At 36.5% G+C, this 17,285-nt stretch overlaps 1 protein-coding gene and 1 pseudogene across 1 annotated transcript; one reads left to right on the top strand and one right to left on the bottom strand.

Annotated features, from left to right (window-relative positions):
- Positions 1 to 7,794: 7,794 nt before the first annotated feature.
- Positions 7,795 to 12,651, bottom strand: LOC148204449 (uncharacterized; annotated as a pseudogene).
- A 1,388-nt stretch (positions 12,652 to 14,039) lies between these two features.
- LOC148204448 (cation/H(+) antiporter 15-like) lies at positions 14,040 to 16,848 on the top strand. Its single transcript, XM_088107967.1, has 3 exons — positions 14,040 to 14,243; positions 14,400 to 15,404; positions 15,631 to 16,848. Exons 1-3 carry the CDS (start codon positions 14,040 to 14,042, stop codon positions 16,846 to 16,848), a joined length of 2,427 nt encoding a protein of 808 aa, XP_087964093.1.
- The last annotated feature ends 437 nt before the right edge of the window (positions 16,849 to 17,285 follow it).

Raw genomic sequence — 17,285 nt, 5'->3', positions numbered from 1 at the left:
ATGGATTTAAATGAGTATAGTTGATTATTTGATGATTGATTTCTGATGTGTTGTAATTTTGAAGTTATGGTTGTCAATAAATTGTATGTTATGAAGTTGTATTGATGTGGCGTAGTTGAGCCCCTTTTAAGGGCATCTAAGCGCCATTTTTCAGTGAGCAATCTGGCTCGTTGGCACTAAGCCCCCCATTCTAGTAGACTTTGGCCCTAGGCGCCTCATTTTAAGCGTTGGACATCTTTTTTCAGATTCTTGGTTATGTGGTTTTTAAGTTGTTTTGTGATTATTGATGCATTGTTATGACACTTTGATGGATGTTGAATGATTTCATATGTTTGCTATATGAAGTTAGGTATATGTGAATGAAATGTGTGGAAAAGAGTTCTAAGGAGGAAATTTTTATTGATGGTTTCAAGTGTTGTTAGTATGAATGTATGCAACTTGGTTCTAGAGGGTTATCCTGACACTCTAATGATCATCTAGACTCAAATAGAGAGAGATGATTCATGTGGTGAGAATAACAGGAGGTCTTAGTTTGGAACCTTTCTCCAATTGGTAAATGACGCTTTAACGAACTAACCTTGTGTGGTAGTTTTGAGTGGGTCAGCTATTCCGCCACACAAGTGAAGAACCTTCCATAACTCTATGTTCATACTATATCCGGATAGTCCAGTCTAGGTTTTGACATTATTAAGATGTTTGGATTGCTTTGTGTGAAAGTTTATCATGTATGAAATATTAATGAATATTATGATTTGTTTGGTATCACTAGCTTACCCTTCTGTTTGTGTCTTGTCTTCTGGTTACAGTTGTTTGTTGTGTTGACAATGATCATCTGGTGAGTGTAAGCAGAGAAAAATGATGTGACTGTGGAACAAACTTTAGGTGGAGACAACTCAAATGCACAATAATTTTAGGAGTTATATTCCTTTTAAGTTATGTTATGATTGATTTGAATAGAGGACCATTTATGTACATATTGTATATAAATTTAGTTTTTATAGTTGAATTAAATGAATCTAAAATAACTTTATGTTTTTCTAGTTAATTGATTTATGGTATTACATGTGATAGTTTCTTTATAGTTTAGTATTATATTTTTTTGGATGGTACATATATTACATCATAAAAATTATAACTTTAATAAAATCGTTTTAACATATTTATTTGATTATTTTTTATTTTTTAATATTTGTATGTTTTTTTTATGGTTTTATGTATCTGACTTTGAATTGTTTAATTTTTTATTTGATATATTTATAGTTGTTTGCATATTGTCCCATTTGCTTTATTTTTCAATTAACTTTCCTTTTTTCACCTAACTTTTACATTTAGTGTAAATTTATTTTCACAATTGGATACAGATGTTTAATTTTCTATAATATTTTTTTCATCTGTTAAAAGCGGTGAGAATTGCCTTTCTAAACTATTATTGATGCAATTTTTTCTTTTGCATAATTATGATAAATATGAAAAAATCTGAATAAAGAAAAAGATAGTAAAGCAATATTTAATGAAAAATCTGAATTATATTCATATATTATTATACTTAGAGAAAGATCTTTTGGTAGACATTTTTATATGTTGTTGGAAATTTTGAAAGACCCTTACTTTGATGTATGAGATGATCCAGTGGAGACTTTGATGCCACATTGTTGAGAAAAAAACATACTTATTCATTAACAATACTGTTAGTTTAAATTACAAATATATTTCATTTAAATTATTTTAATTTTAATTTATTTAATTGGTTGGAAATGTCAATAAATTTTATTTGAATTATTTTTGTTTTACATTATTAAAACATTTTTAACTTGAATAAAGTATATCAATTATTACTAAACAGAAAAATGTCAAATATAAAAATTACTACAAAATGAAATGTTGACGTGGATAAAAAAAATCGTGAACATAAAATAAATAGTCATTATAATATTCAAACAAAAAATATGCAGACTTTTACATAATGACATTGATTGAAAAAACCTTAACAAATGTTAATTGAGAAATAATTTCGACCTACTTTATAGATAAATAAATTCGATAATATTAAATAAAAAAGACACTAATTAATGTTGATTAAAAAACTTAAATGATTGAAGATTTCATATTAATTAAAGATAAAATTAAATTAAATATATAAATAAGAAATAAGTTTCATCTTAAGGATTTTGTTTAAAACAATCAATCGAAAAAATATCTCACTGTAGTGTAGTAAATAAAAACCCACACATTAGTTGAAAAAGAACAATGCTAAAGTTTCTTTAGAAAAACCTCTAATATTTTGTTCGACATTAGTTGATTAACGCTGCTGAAGTAACGAGAAATATTCAAACCAATGACAGTTAATAAATAACATTAATCTATATTGATAAAAAAGATTACTTTTTAATAAAACTGTCAAAATGGGTCACAACTCGCGGGTCAATCCGACCCATCACGGGCTGAGCCGGATTAAATTTGAAAAAATTGTATTTTTTTTATGTGGGTCAAATTTCAACCCGGTTCATTTAAACCCGATGCAGGTTGAACCCGTAGTGGGCCGGGTTGACTCACCAACCCACCTACCTAATTTTATTTTATTAAAATTTAATTTTAATTTTATAAAAAATATTTATTATTTTGTTTTTGTTTGAAAAATTTATTTAAGTTTCTTATTTTCAAAATTAATTAAATACTCATGTTGGGAGTGAAATTTGAGAGTGAAATTTGTTTAGATTTGAATTATAGAAAGTTTGTAATTTTTTTATTTAAAAAAAATGTAATTAAGTAAGCCAGTGAGCCAACCCGTTTACCAACCAACCTGTGGTGGGTCGGACCGGGTTCGAATTTTTTTGGCTTGCCAATAAATTAGCTGGGTTGGGTTGGCTCACTAAGTGACCAACTCATGGTGGACGAAACCGAGTTAAGCCGGATGATCCATTTTGACAGCTCTCCTCTTTTCAAAATAAAGATAACAAAATAAACTTTCCATCAACTTTAACTTCAGAAAAAAGACCACAGTCGGAATATATATATATATATATATAACATTTATGAAAATAAAAGTTTCAAATTCTTACCTTATAATCTAAAATTATCTAATATTAAGTAATCAAAATACTCTTTATTTTTTGGCGTATGGTTATATTTTATCATTTTTGTTTCTCAAAATTGAACTTAACAAACCCAATAAGTAACAAGTTGTTGCGGTTAAATCTATTGAGTCTAAACATTAAAGAATATTCTAATTTAAACAAATGCAAAACAATATAAATAATAATTTAAAAGTAAAGTGCCATGTCAACTTTGAGAGGGGTATTTTTGCAGCCCATGCATGTTGACATCCCTCCAACAAGGATAGCAGAACTCCTTCTTAGGTATAGGAGCGTGGAGGTATAGAGATGTAGGGAGATTTAGAATATTTTTGGAGTAAAAAATATAATAAGGAGGTGCAGGGAGCACTTGTAAGATAGAGGGAGCAACTCTATTTACAAATTGAAAAACAAAAGCCCACTAGTAGGTAAAAAGGATACCAGTTTTGAGGTTTCTTTTTTCTGCAACTCCATTTTTCCTTTCTTCACTCTCATATGCAAGTTCAAAAATAAAAGCCCATTAGAGAAAAATCACATTCTGCTGCTTTGTCTTTTTCTTCTTCACTCTCATTTTGGCTAAAGAAGAAAGAAATAGGATTGAAGAAAACAAAAACATAAACCTCTCTTATGCTGCTTTTTTTTTCTATTTTTGTGCCAATTGCTGCAGATTTTATCATTCCTTTTGGATGGATGTGTGAATCCAGAATGGCCAACAAAAATGATAAAGGTTGGTGCAGCTTACAGGCACCATTTATGAAGAGGGAAGAAAGAAGGAAAAAGTATGAATGAAACCATAATTTAGAATTTTTGGTATATTTTAATCAAGGGAAAATGGAGATGTTATATTTTATGGGGGTGCAGAAGAAAAACGGGATGTACTGGAAGAAGTGTCCAAGTTTTTGAAAAGGTTGGTTTAGGTCTGAGTACAATAATAACAAAATCCGTATTTGGGTTGATTTAGGGCCATGAGTTATTTGCAGGGTTGAACCCTCATATGAAAAAAATATTCAAATTAATGGATGCAAATTATTTTAAAACTTTTTAATCAATTTAAAAGAAATTTAAATTCAAAAAATATTGTGTTCGATTCAATTTGAATAGTAAACTATTTAGACAGTTTGTTGATGTAACATCCCAAAAATATAGCTGAAAACTATATATAAGAGTCACCACATAATAATAATAATGTAGAACCGTTTCTGGAAATAAAGTTAACTTACAGTTATCCTAAAATAACTATAAATTTAAAACTTTACAAAATTCTATCCTAATACAAAACTATATACATGACCGAACGGTCCCTACAAAATATTACATATGACCAAACGGCTTTAGTCTAAGCAGATGGGTCCTCTCCATCCAGCGCCTGTTCCAGAGAACACTCGCCATCCTCTGTTCACAGCCACAGGATGGTCATTGCAAAGAAGAAATACCAAACGGACAACATATACAAGACAGAAAAGAAGGGTAAGCTAGTGTAATTTAATAGTCATGTGAGCATACGATTCAAACAAACAGATCAGATAATCATACATATGTATAAAGCATATAAACACATATTGACCGACCACTTTAACTTGACTGTCCGGACTAGTATGAATATGTACCTATGAGCGTTCGTGCACTCGTGGGTGTAGTAACTGAAAACTCATTAGCTGCCACACGAGATTAGTCCATTATCACTCACCGTAGGTCCCCCCTAGGCTAGGGCCTCCTGCTATTCTCACGATATGACTTACCCATCTCTACTTGAGAATTGGTAGTCACTAGAATTTCAGGATGAACGCCGTAGATTTCGTTGCCCATATTCATACTTTACCACCACTTTGATAACCAATCACTGAGACATTCCTCCTTGGAATTCTCTTTCATACCAACTGAAACATAATCCTTTATAAAAAAATCCACTCCATTATTCATACATAGCATGTTCATATAACTGAATTTAAACAAGTTTTCAAACAACAATGGAAACCACATGCAAGACCAAACACGCTGCGTACATCGAAAATCGAACAGTTTCTCACTACCCCAAATAACAGGACCGAACGGTCTATAACTTAGACCGAACACTTTAGAGCTTAGATCAAACACTAAAACATGTTGGAAAGATTATTAACAGATGAGGTCCATAAGAGGCTGAACGTAGTTAAGACCGAACACCAATACAAACCGAGTATTAGTGTGAGACCGAGAACTTAGACTATACTAGATACTTTATCTAGGCCGAACACTAGGTCAAGACCGAAAACTATAACTAGACCGAACGCTATATTCAATTGAATGCTAATACAAGACCGAGCACTACTAAGACCGAACGCTAGTACAAAATCGAGCACTACTAAGATCGAACGGTCATGAACTGAGAATACTCTAAAGAGACCGCCTCCAGTTAATGACTTAACACTTGAATAAGACCGAGCAGTCAACAGCGCGTGCGCAAATTTTGCATAATTATGCATAACTTCTGCAGAATGATGAACACACTAGACTTTATCCAAACTAAACATTTTTCCCAACTTCTAATCCTCCAAACCTGAATCATATACCCCTTTACACCTATCCAATGGTACCTAAATCTTTCTAACATCATTTTAAAGAATCCCAAACCAAAATTCACTACAAATTCTACATAATCCACAACTCAATGACCACATCATTTAACATCCCACAAAAACAATGTCGAACACACAAACTTTCAATTTCACACACATACAAAACCATCAAACAACATTTTCATACATCATCAACCAATCAATTAAATTAACTAGCATCTCTTACCTCTTAACCGAATCGAACAACTTCTACTCTTCTAGAAATTTGCTCACACTTCCAAAAAATCCTAAGAACACCTATAGCTCATCGATTTGTGAGAAGAGACCAACCAAAGTACCAAAAATGAAGTTAGAAAGGGGAAGATAAGACTGATGAACACATGTAAGCAAAAGGCTTACTTGCATGTGCCAGAAATTCACAAGAATTAAAGGAACAAAACTTACCAACTCTAAGCACTAAACCGATCGGTGAAAGAGAAAGCTCTTGACACCCTGATTGCTTAGGCACGGTTTGATTGTTAAACAGATGAAGTGAGATTGAGGAAATCTAGAGAGAAGGAGGAGAAAATAATAGAGTAGAAGTTTTGGAGAGAGATATTCAGAAAATGGAACGAACTTTTGAAACTTTCATTAATATATCACTCTCCTTTTAATCTAAACCGCTCGGTCCCATCCTTTGCCTACACCTGTCTGTTCCAAAATTTCTTTAAACCTCTCGACTCTTACATTCTCCCCAACAAAAAAAAAATTCGTCCTCGAAAATTGGACTTACCAGAGAACAGTTGAGGGTACAACTCTCTAATGACATCTTCCAATTCCCAGGTAGAGTCACCTATCCTTCTATCCCAAACGACCTTAACTAGACTAATGGATTTTCCTCTAAGTTGCTTAGTTTGGTTCTCCAAAATGTTGACCGGTTGCATCTCAACCGAATGCTCCTCTCTAACTTGCACGTCTTCTAATTCCAGCACATGAGAAGGGTCCGACACATATTTCTTGAGCTGAGATACGTGAAAAACCGAATGAAGGTTGGATAGCTGAGGCGACAAAACTATCTCATAAGCAATTGATCCTATACGTCTCAAAATCTTATAAGGACCAATGAACTTAGGAGACAACTTCTTTGTACGGACGACTCTTCCAACACCAGTAGTAGGAGTCACTCGGAAGAAGACATGATCTCCAACTACAAACTCTAAAGGTTTTCGTCTTCGGTCGACATAGGATTTCTTCCTACTCTAAGCTGCCCTCAATCTCTCCTGAATCAACTTCACTTTCTCAATCGTCTGCTGAATCAATTCTGGCCTAGTCAAAACAGATTCTCCATCTTTAAACCAACAAAGTGGAGTCCTACAACACCTCCCATAGAGTGCTTCAAAAGGTACCATGCCAAAACTGGACTGGTAACTATTGTTGTAGGTGAACTCAACCAATGCCCAAACTTCATCCCATACTCCCAAATGATCCAAAACACACGTCCTTAGTAAGTCCTCTAGTGTTTGGATCGTTCTCTCTGACTGACCGTCCGTTTGAGGATGATAAGCCGAACTCATCTGTAACCGACTGCCCAACTCACCTAGCAATGACTGCCAAAATCTAGAAGTGAACCGATGATCTTTATCTGAAGTAATACTAGACAACACTCCATGCAATCTCACCACTTTTCTGATGTACAACTGAGCAAGATTTGTCATTGACATTCTCAAATTAATGGCCATGAAGTGAGCACTCTTTGTCAACCTATCCACAACAACCCAAATGGCATCATTGCCTTTGACCGAACGAGGAAGATGAGTGACGAAGTCCATGGCAATGTTATCTCATTTCCACTCAGGAATCTCCAACTATTGCAATAAACCTCCTGGTCTATGATGCTCTACCTTCGCCTTTTGACATGTTAAGAAAGATGACACAAACCAAGCAACATCTGCTTTCATACCCGACCACCAAAATGATTCTTTGAGATCCTGGTACATTTTAGTCATGCCTGGATGCATGCTAAAACAACTCTGATGTCCTTCCTCAAGAATCAACCTCTTAGTTTCCCCATTATTAGGAACACAAATTCTTCCTCTGAACCTAAAAATATTGTCCGATCCCAAAACGAAATCCTTCCCTTGTTCATTACTGATCAGTCCTCTTGACTTCTGTAGCTCAACATCTACCAACTACTTCTCTCGAATTCTGTTCAAAAGTTCACTTTCTACCACTAAGCGGCTGCATATAATATCGTCCGGTTCTAACTCCTCTTGTAGCTTTAAATCTCGAAAGCTTTCAACCAATTCGAGTTCTCGGACCATCATTGTCGACACATGCACAGTCTTCCTGCTCAAGGCATCAACCACTACATTAGCCTTTCCAGGATGATAAAGTAGGTCAAATTCATAGTTCTTTATGAATTCCATCCATCTTCTCTGCCTCATGTTCAGCTCCTTTTGATAAAAGAAATACTTTAAGCTCTTGTGATCACTGAACACCTGAAACCGAGCACCATACAGAAAATGCCTCCAAATCTTCAAGGCAAACACCACTGCCGCCAACTCCAAGTCATGAGTGGGATAATTCCTCTCATGAACCTTCAATTGCCTTGAAGTATAGGCTACCACCTTTCCTTCCTACATCAAAACACAACCTAATCCCTGATAGGAGGCATCGTAGAAAACCTCAAAAGGTTTACTTGTGTCAGGGATTACCAACACAGGAGCACTAGTAAACTTCTGCTTCAACTCCTGAAACTTATCTTCCAATGATTCGCCCAAGCGAAAGGCTGATCCTTCCTAGTTAACCTAGTCAATGACGCTACAATTCTTGAAAAACCCTCAATGAAGCGCTGATAGTAGTCTGCCAACCCAACAAAACTTCTGACTTTCGTGACCGAATTGGGCCTCTCCCATTGAAAAACCGCCTGCACCTTTGCAGAATCCACAGAAATGCCATCAGTCGAGACCACATGCCCTAAGAATTGTACTTCATCCGTCAAGAACTCACACTTGGACAACTTAGCATACAACTTCTTTTCCCTCATGCTCCACTCTAGTTCTGGAGTAGATCAGTATATCATCAATGAAGACCATCACAAACTTGTCTAGGAACAGTCGGAAGATGCGATTCATGTAGTCCATGAATATGGCCAGAGCGTTAGTAACACCGAACGACATCACCACATACTCATAGTGACCATACCGAGACCTGAAAGCACTCTTCTGAACGTTCACTATCTTGACCAAAATTTGATGATAACCTGATCTCAAGTCTATCTTGGAAAACACCGCAGCCCCATGCAGTTGATCCATCAAGTCATCAATCATAGGCAACGAATACTTATTCTTGATGGTTAACTTATTTAACTGCCTGTAATCCACACATAACTGAGAGCTACCATCCTTCTTCTTCACCAGCAAAACTGGTGCACCCCAAGGCAAAATGCTTGGTCTGATAACTACTTCTCCAACAATTCCTCAATCTGCTTCTTAAGTTTCACCAACTCTGCTGGAGCTATCCTATAAGGAGCTATTGATACTAGTTCAACACCTAACACCAAATCAATAGAGAACTCAACTTCTCGCTGACGAGGAAACCCAGACACGTCCTCAGGAAACACATCCAAAAAGTCTCTTACTACCGTTCGGTCTACAACATTTACTACCGAATGGTCTACTACACCAACTGTCGAGCGGTCTACACACCGCTCACTCGAAATAGCTTCCAAGTGAGACGACACCAGAAAGCAACACGCTCCCTCCAACAAATCTTGCTTCAATTGCCCAGAAGACAAGGGCACGACTTCTCCCTTTTTAGGAAATACCAATTTCTCTCCACAATCTATAAGAATGCGATTGGTAGACAACCAATCCATTCCTAAAATTACTTTTAAACCTTGCAAAGGTAAACATATAAGATTTACCTTGAACTGACGTCCGTCAAGCTCAACCAGACATCTAGCACACATTAAAGATGTCCTAACTAAACCAGTTGCCGGTGTAGACACCACTAGATGACATTGTAACTCTTCCACAGTTAACCCCAATCTCTCTACACATGCCTGAGAAACAAAAGAATGTGCTTCCCCCAAATCAAAAAACACTACACAATCTTTACCATACAACAAGCAATCACTGATAATAAGGTTACCTGAACTAGCCGCTTCTGTCCCTAACATAGCATACGCTCTTCCCGTAGTCTAACGTTTGGCACCTCTTCTCGACTGAAACCTCCCAACCGAACGGTTCTGAACAACTGTTCTTCTACCCATGGGGCAATCCCTCTCGAAATGACCTTCCTTTCCACACTGATTGCACCCCCTATACTCTCTCAATTGAGGACAAACCGACTTCACATGAGGCCCTCCATAGTTATAGCAACTCACAGATCCATATTTCCCAGCATGACCACTGAAACCGGATGACTGTGAAGAAGAACCCCTGGATCCAGAAGAAGAAGAAGACCGAAAATAAGGAGCCCCCTAGGACTGAATCTACCTCTAGATGCACTCAGTCCTCCAACTCTCGGTTGTTGCCTCTACTGATTATCTACTTCGAACTTTGTTTTCTCCAAAACTCTAGCCCTGTCCACCAAAGCTGGAAACTCTTGCATACACAGACCAGTAACCAACAGCTTGATATCACCTATCAACCTATTCTCAAACTTCCTGCATTATCACTCTTCATTCATTGCAACGTATGAAACCTCAAAAGATGCTTGAACCGATCAGCATACTCAGACACAGTCATGTTCCCCTGAACCAACTCAAGAAACTCCACTTCCTTTGCAAACCGAACGCTGTTAGGAAAGTACTCGGTATAGAACTTCTGCTTGAATACTTCCCAAGATATAGGAGTACCGCTTCCCTCCAACAACATCATCATTCTACTCCACCAATGACTGGCTTTCCCGTCAGCAAATACTCGGAAAAAGCCTATCTGCTCTCATCCGAACACCTCTTGGCATTAAAAATCCTCTCCATGTCCCTGAACCACTGGTCGGCCTCGTCCGAACTACACTTCCCACTGAACTTAGCCGGATGGTGTTGTAGGAAACTCTCTAAGCTCCATTCTTGTTGATGAGTAGCCGAGAAGTAGACGGTCCCGCTCCAGCTCTACCAATCGCCATAATATCCACATATTGCCTCTGAGAGGCCTCAATTGATACTCTGGCAGCCTCCAATTGCTGCATCGCCGTAGTATTTTGCTGAACCAAAGTTGTATTCTATTGTTGCATTGCATTAATTACTGATTCCATCATTCTCATAAAGTCTAGTGCATCCAGATTTGTGGGTGGGGGAGGAGGAGGCCTAAGTGCCATCTTCTGATTATTCAGAGAGAAAGAACCATCAGTCCAACTCAAAGAGGCAAAGATACTATCTAAACCGTACACTGAGTACACAACACACACAGTAGTACAAAATCAACTTATAACGTCACGCATTTAACGTCTAACCATTGAATTACCAACGTTAAAAATGAGTGCTGACATTTTTGTAAATAAATGCAATTATTAAACGTCGTTTAGAATTGTAATTCGACGTAAAAGGATATAAAACGCAGAATGACTTTTAAATTCGACGTCAAAAGGTTAGTGAATTCAATAAAAATTTGAGCGGGAGATTGAAAATTCATTCACTTTATCTTAGCGCGCGATACCCTCTTCTCTTCTCAAACTTTTCTCGAACGAAGTTTGACGAGCATCACATGTAATCTTTCTTTCATTTGATACAAATGCATGTTAATTAATTACTTTATGTATGATTTTTGTTTGTTTGAACCGATTATTTTCGTGTTCTTGTCCTTCATAGGCGCATTCTGCTTTCTCTCTCACTGTGACGAAACTTTATTCCGACGAACCCACCTTTTGAAGGTTAGTTTTCGTTTTCGTTTTCGTTTTCGTTTTGAAGAACTTGTTTGTTGTTTTTTTTGTTGAACTTGTTTGTTGTTGTTGTTTAGTTGAACTTGTTTGTTGTTGTTGTTTGATTGAACTTGTTTGTTGTTGGTTATTATTGTTTGTTGTTGATACTACACATTCATAGTTCATGCTTTATAAAATATCAAAGACTGAAATTTGTTGTTTTTCTGCTTTTCAGGTCTCGTAGAGTTGTAAAAAAGGATCACAATTAATTAAAAAAAACAAAAAAAATTGATTAACCTCGAATATTCACAAAATTCAACGTTAAGTTTAACGTCAAATTTTTTAAATTCAACATAAATTTAACGTCTCCTGATATGACGTCGTTTGCGATTTCGCCGTTAAAAGCCCAAAATATTTGATATTGTACGCGATTTTTGTACTAGTGAAACATAGTATATTCATAACCTATAGGATTTCTAAGGAAAGAACTGCTCTGATACCATTAATGTAACATCCCAAAAATATAGCTGAAAACTATATATAAGAGTCATCACATAAAAATAATGTAGAACAGTTTCTGGAAATAAAGTTAACTTACAGTTATCCTAAAATAACCATAAATTTAAAACTTTACAAAATTCTATCATAATACAAAACTATATACATGACCGAACCGTCCCTACAAAATATTACACACAACCGAACGACTCTAATCTAAGCAGATGGATCCTCTCCAACCAACGCCTGCTCTAGAGAACACTCGTCATCCTCTGCTCACACCCACAGGATGATCATTGCAAAGAAGAAATACCGAACGGACAATATATACAAGACAGAAAAGAAGGGTAAGCTAGTGTAATTTAATAGTCATGTGAGCATATGATTCAAACAAACATATCAGATAATCAAACATATGTGTAAAGCATATGAACACATATTGACCAACCACTTTAACCTGATCGTCCGGACTAGTATGAATATGTAGCTATGGTCGTTCGTGCACTCGTGGGTGTATTAATTGAAAACCCATTAGCTGCCACACGAGGTTAGCCCGTTATCACTCACTATAGGTCCCCCCTAGGCTAGAGTCTCCTGCTATTCTCACGACACGGCTTACCCATCTCTACTTGAGAATTGGTAATCATTAGAATTTCAGGATGAACGCCGTGGATTTCGCTGTCCATATTCATACTTTACCACCACTTTGATAACCAATCACTAAGACATTCCTCCTTGGAATTCTCTTTCATACCAGTTGAAACATAATCCTTTATAAAAACATCCACTCCATTATTCATACATAGCATGTTTTTATAACTAAATTTAAACAAGTTTTCAAACAACAATGGAAATCACATGCAAGACCGAACACGCTGTGTACGTTGGAAACTGAACGGTTTCTCACTATCCCAAAGAACAGGACTGAACGGTCTATAACTTAGACTGAACACTTTAGAGCTTAGACCGAATACTAAAACATGATCGAAATAGTAATAATAGATGAGGTCCATTAGAGGCCGAATGTAGTTAAGACCGAACACCAATACAAACCGAGTATTAGTGTGAGACCGAGAACTTAGACTATACTAGATACTTTATCTAGGCCGAACACTAGGTCAAGACCGAAAACTATAACTAGACCGAACGCTAGAAAATGAAGTTAGAAAGAGGAAGAGAAGACTCATGAACACATGCAAACAATAAGGCTTACTTTTATGTGCCAGAACATCCAGAAATTCACAAGAATTAACGGAACCAAACATACCAACTCTAAACACTAAACCGTTCGGTGAAAGAGAAAGCTCTTGACACTCTGATTGCTTAGCCACGATCTGATTGTTAAATAGATGAAGTGAGATTGAGGAAATCTAGAGAGAAGGAGAAGAAAAGAAGAGAGTAAAAGTTTTGGAGAGATATAGCTGTATTTAGAAAATGGAACGAATTTTTGAAACTTTCATTAATATATCACTCTCATTTTAATATAAACCGCTCGGTCTCATCTCTTGCCTACACCTCTCTGCTCCAAAATTTCTTTAAACCTCTCAGTTTGAACCCTCAAATGAATACAATATTCAAATTAAAAAATAAAATCATTTTAAAAATTTTAATCAAATTAAAAGATATTTACACTATGAAAAAGAGATTGTGTTAGATTACGTTTATTGGATGTTGTAGATCTCTTAATGGGATTTTAGTGGGAATATGTGTTAATGAATTGCCTATAAAAGGTGATATTAAATGGCTTTGTACCATTTTATGTCAACACCACCCATTTGACTGCCAAAAGTATCATGAATTAATCACAAAACAAAACTAATTTTAAGTCTCCAATCCGCAATTCAGCATTGCCGCTAGAAATGAATAATCACAGTAACTTTTGAAGAAGTTGGTGGTGCATAATCTACATCTTCTAAATAAGTCAACAAAACAGGTTTATATTTGAAGGTTTTGACTTTATCCCTTCTTCTTCATTCTCTTCCATCTCTTAATTCCACAACCTCCCTCAAATTATTATAGGATCTTCATTGCAAATCATGGTTGATTTGTTGGAACCGTCTCTATAGGTCACAAAATGTCCTTAAACAAAACTTTATGGGTTTGCGAAAATACAACATCGTTTCAACCTTTTCCCAAAGGAATGTTCTTCAACGACAACCCTTTAAACTACACGCTAACATCGATCATTTTACAGGCCTCCATAGCGTGCTTGTCCACCTTATTCTTGGAGTTTCTTCTTGTCCCCCTCGGGGAGACTACCTTCATTCCACATGTGCTGGTAATATCATCATATGTATTTATAACTGTAAAGTTTCTGACATTTATTCTGCAGATTATCAAAATATAAACTATACTTTTGATCAGATAACAATGCTTAAAGCACCTTTAATGTTGTGTTTTACATGATATTGGTTATGGAAATGCATGTATTCAGGCAGGGTTGTTAACGGGACCATCATTTTTGGGGAAAGCTTCAAACCTTAAAAAGTTGTTCTCCTCAAGATCTATCTACATAGTTGACGCAATCTCTCGTTACGGGGTGATGATGTTTCTGTTCTTGGTGGGAGTGAAAGTAGAACCACGTTTAGTTTTTAGAACAGGGAAAAAGACTTGGGCCATTGGCTTATGTTCTTGTGTATTCCCACTCCTTTTTAGCTTAGGTGCAGCTTATATTCTAAAGCAATATTTGACCCCGGATTTAAAGGTTTACAAGTCCCTATATTTTATTGCGGCTTTCTCATCAACTGGTTCCTTTCAAGCCACTACCAGTGCATTGCAAGATTTTAAGCTCCTAAATTCCGAGGTTGGTCGATTAGCAATCTCTTCATCTATGATAAATGGAGGGTTCAGTGCGTTGTGGCAAGGCATCGTAGTCTCGCACCGAACAAAATCTATGCAAAAATACACAGCAAAATCTTTTTCATTCGGTAGCATCAGTCTGATTGCACTGGTGCTTGTCATCCTGTGTATTTGTCGACCTATCATGTTATGGATGATACGCATGACACCCAAAGGGAAACCCGTGAAAGAGTCCTATATAGTTTCCATCTATGTCATGGTGTTGGGGTGTTCATTATTTGGTGAGGTCATTGGGGAGCACTACATGATTGGACCATTGATTCTTGGCCTAGCAGTGCCAGAAGGTCCACCTCTTGGATCAGCATTGGTAGAGAGGCTAGATACCTTGATCTCGGGACTGCTTTTGCCCTTGTTCTTCTTAACTTCCAGTAATAGATTCAACTACGATCTAATTTCTTTCGATGACATCATAGTTGTACAACTTGTGGCCTTAGGTAACTTCTTTGCCAAGCTTGCAGGAGTCGTTCTGCCCTCACTCTATTGCAAGATGCCACTCACTGATGCATTCGCCTTAGCTCTCATCCTTAGTGCCCAAGGCATCTCACAGTTGGTGCACTTTCAAAGTTTACAAACCTTTCGTGTAAGCCTTTACTTTATAAATAACATTTTCTTTCCCTAGTATTTTTAGGTAAACTCCTTCAAAAGAACCTAAGGGAACAGAGATTAAAAGAGATGTTTTCTAGGGATTGAAAAGGATCTTCTTTAGTATAGAGATAATTATACAGGTGCAATGACATTAATTAATGATGTGCTGAATAATTTTCCACCTGTTTCCTAATAGTCAATTTAAATTTCGTGTCTTTCAGATTATAGATGATACAGCGTACACGCAAATGGTGATAGCTTTAATATGGTTGACAGCAGCTTCCAACCCTATAGTCAAATTCTTGTATGACCCATCTAAAAGTTACTTGTCTCTAACAAGGTGGAGAACCATTGAGCATTCTCCTCCCGACGTTGAACTTCCGATCATTGCATGCATACACTGTGAGGAAAACACTACATCCATGATCAATTTTCTAGAAATATCTAACTCCAGAGTTGAAAGTCCCATTTACTGCCATGTTCTACACCTGCTTAAACTGAAAGGTAGAACAGCCCCACTTTTGATAGATCATGAACTCAAGTGCAGCAGCAATCTATCGCGCTCTAATCATTCAGTGAACATAATAAATGCCTTTAAATCATATCAGAAACACAGCAGAAGCGTGAAGGTGAAAGTCTACACATGTATCTCCCCTTATGAGACAATGCACGATGAGATATGCATGCAGGCTGCAGAGAAAAGAGCATGCATATTAATTGCACCTTTTCACAAGCAATTTAGAACAAATGAGGTTATAGAATTAGCAAACCCCGTTAAAGCATTGAATCGCCATTTGCTGAGAACCGCACCTTGTTCCGTTGGAATCTTAGTTGAACGCGGGAGTTTTGTTAGCAACAACCCTCTAACAACTCTATCCTTTTATAATGTTGCAGTTGTATTTATAGAAGGGCCAGATGACCGTGAAGCATTGGCATATGCAATGCGCATAGCAGATCACCCCAATGTAAGTGTCACTGTAATTAGGATAACAGAACCTCGCAAGAAAAGTAGAATTTCGATCATAAGAGACCCTGATGCTGAAATAGTTCACAAGTTTATGATCAGCTACCTCCAAATGAAACGACATGATTTCAAAGAACAAGTTGTGAGAGATAGTCTTGAAATGGTTGGTGTGATTAGAACACTCGAAGGTTGCTTTGATTTGATTTTGGTGGGTAGACGCCACGAGAGTGAGTCTTCAATGTTCTATGGAATGAATGATTGGATGGAGTACCCAGAACTTGGATCTGTAGCAGACATGTTAGTGTCTTCAGATTCTACCTTTGACGGCTCAGTTTTGGTGGTGCAGCAACAAAATAAGTTAGGGGGAATGGTTGGTCGTCAAGATTATTACAATTCAGAAAAATTTTTCAGCCGGCGTGAAGTACCGACCGTTTTGGATGTGCTGCCCGAAACAACGGGGTGGCCAGTTATTTAGCCTTTGAATTCAGCGTATCAGAAATATAGTTGTAGATTTCGTGCATGAAGTACTTAAACAATTTACTATCTTTTTTCTTAATACTTTCTAGGGGACTAAACATTTGCCAATTTGTAAAGTGTAGGCCTATAGATTATAAAGTAATAAAAATGAAGGCAGTATGTTTCTTTGTTAATGAAGATTGGTATGGGTAAAGAGTGATTAAGATTGTATATGTGACGAGGAATCAATTAATATTGTTTTTGAGGGAGGTGTGATTCGTAATGAAAAAGGTTTCGCTTTTTACTAAGAAAATGTTTGAAATATTTTCTTTTAAATTATCTTATGAAAAATGTCATTTTTCTAAAATAATCTACCTGCCTATAAATAGGGTAGGCTCGTTGTGTCATTTTCACCTTTTTTTCCATCTATTTTTTGAAGGCATCGTAGTGGCTACC

This window comes from Vigna umbellata, chromosome 1, assembly GCF_029865625.1.
Source record: "Vigna umbellata cultivar VRB3 chromosome 1, Vumbellata_1.0, whole genome shotgun sequence".
In the NCBI taxonomy this organism is placed as follows: domain Eukaryota; kingdom Viridiplantae; phylum Streptophyta; class Magnoliopsida; order Fabales; family Fabaceae; genus Vigna; species Vigna umbellata.
Note: the sequence above shows the minus strand (reverse complement) of the source record. Positions and strands in the feature narration are given on the sequence as shown.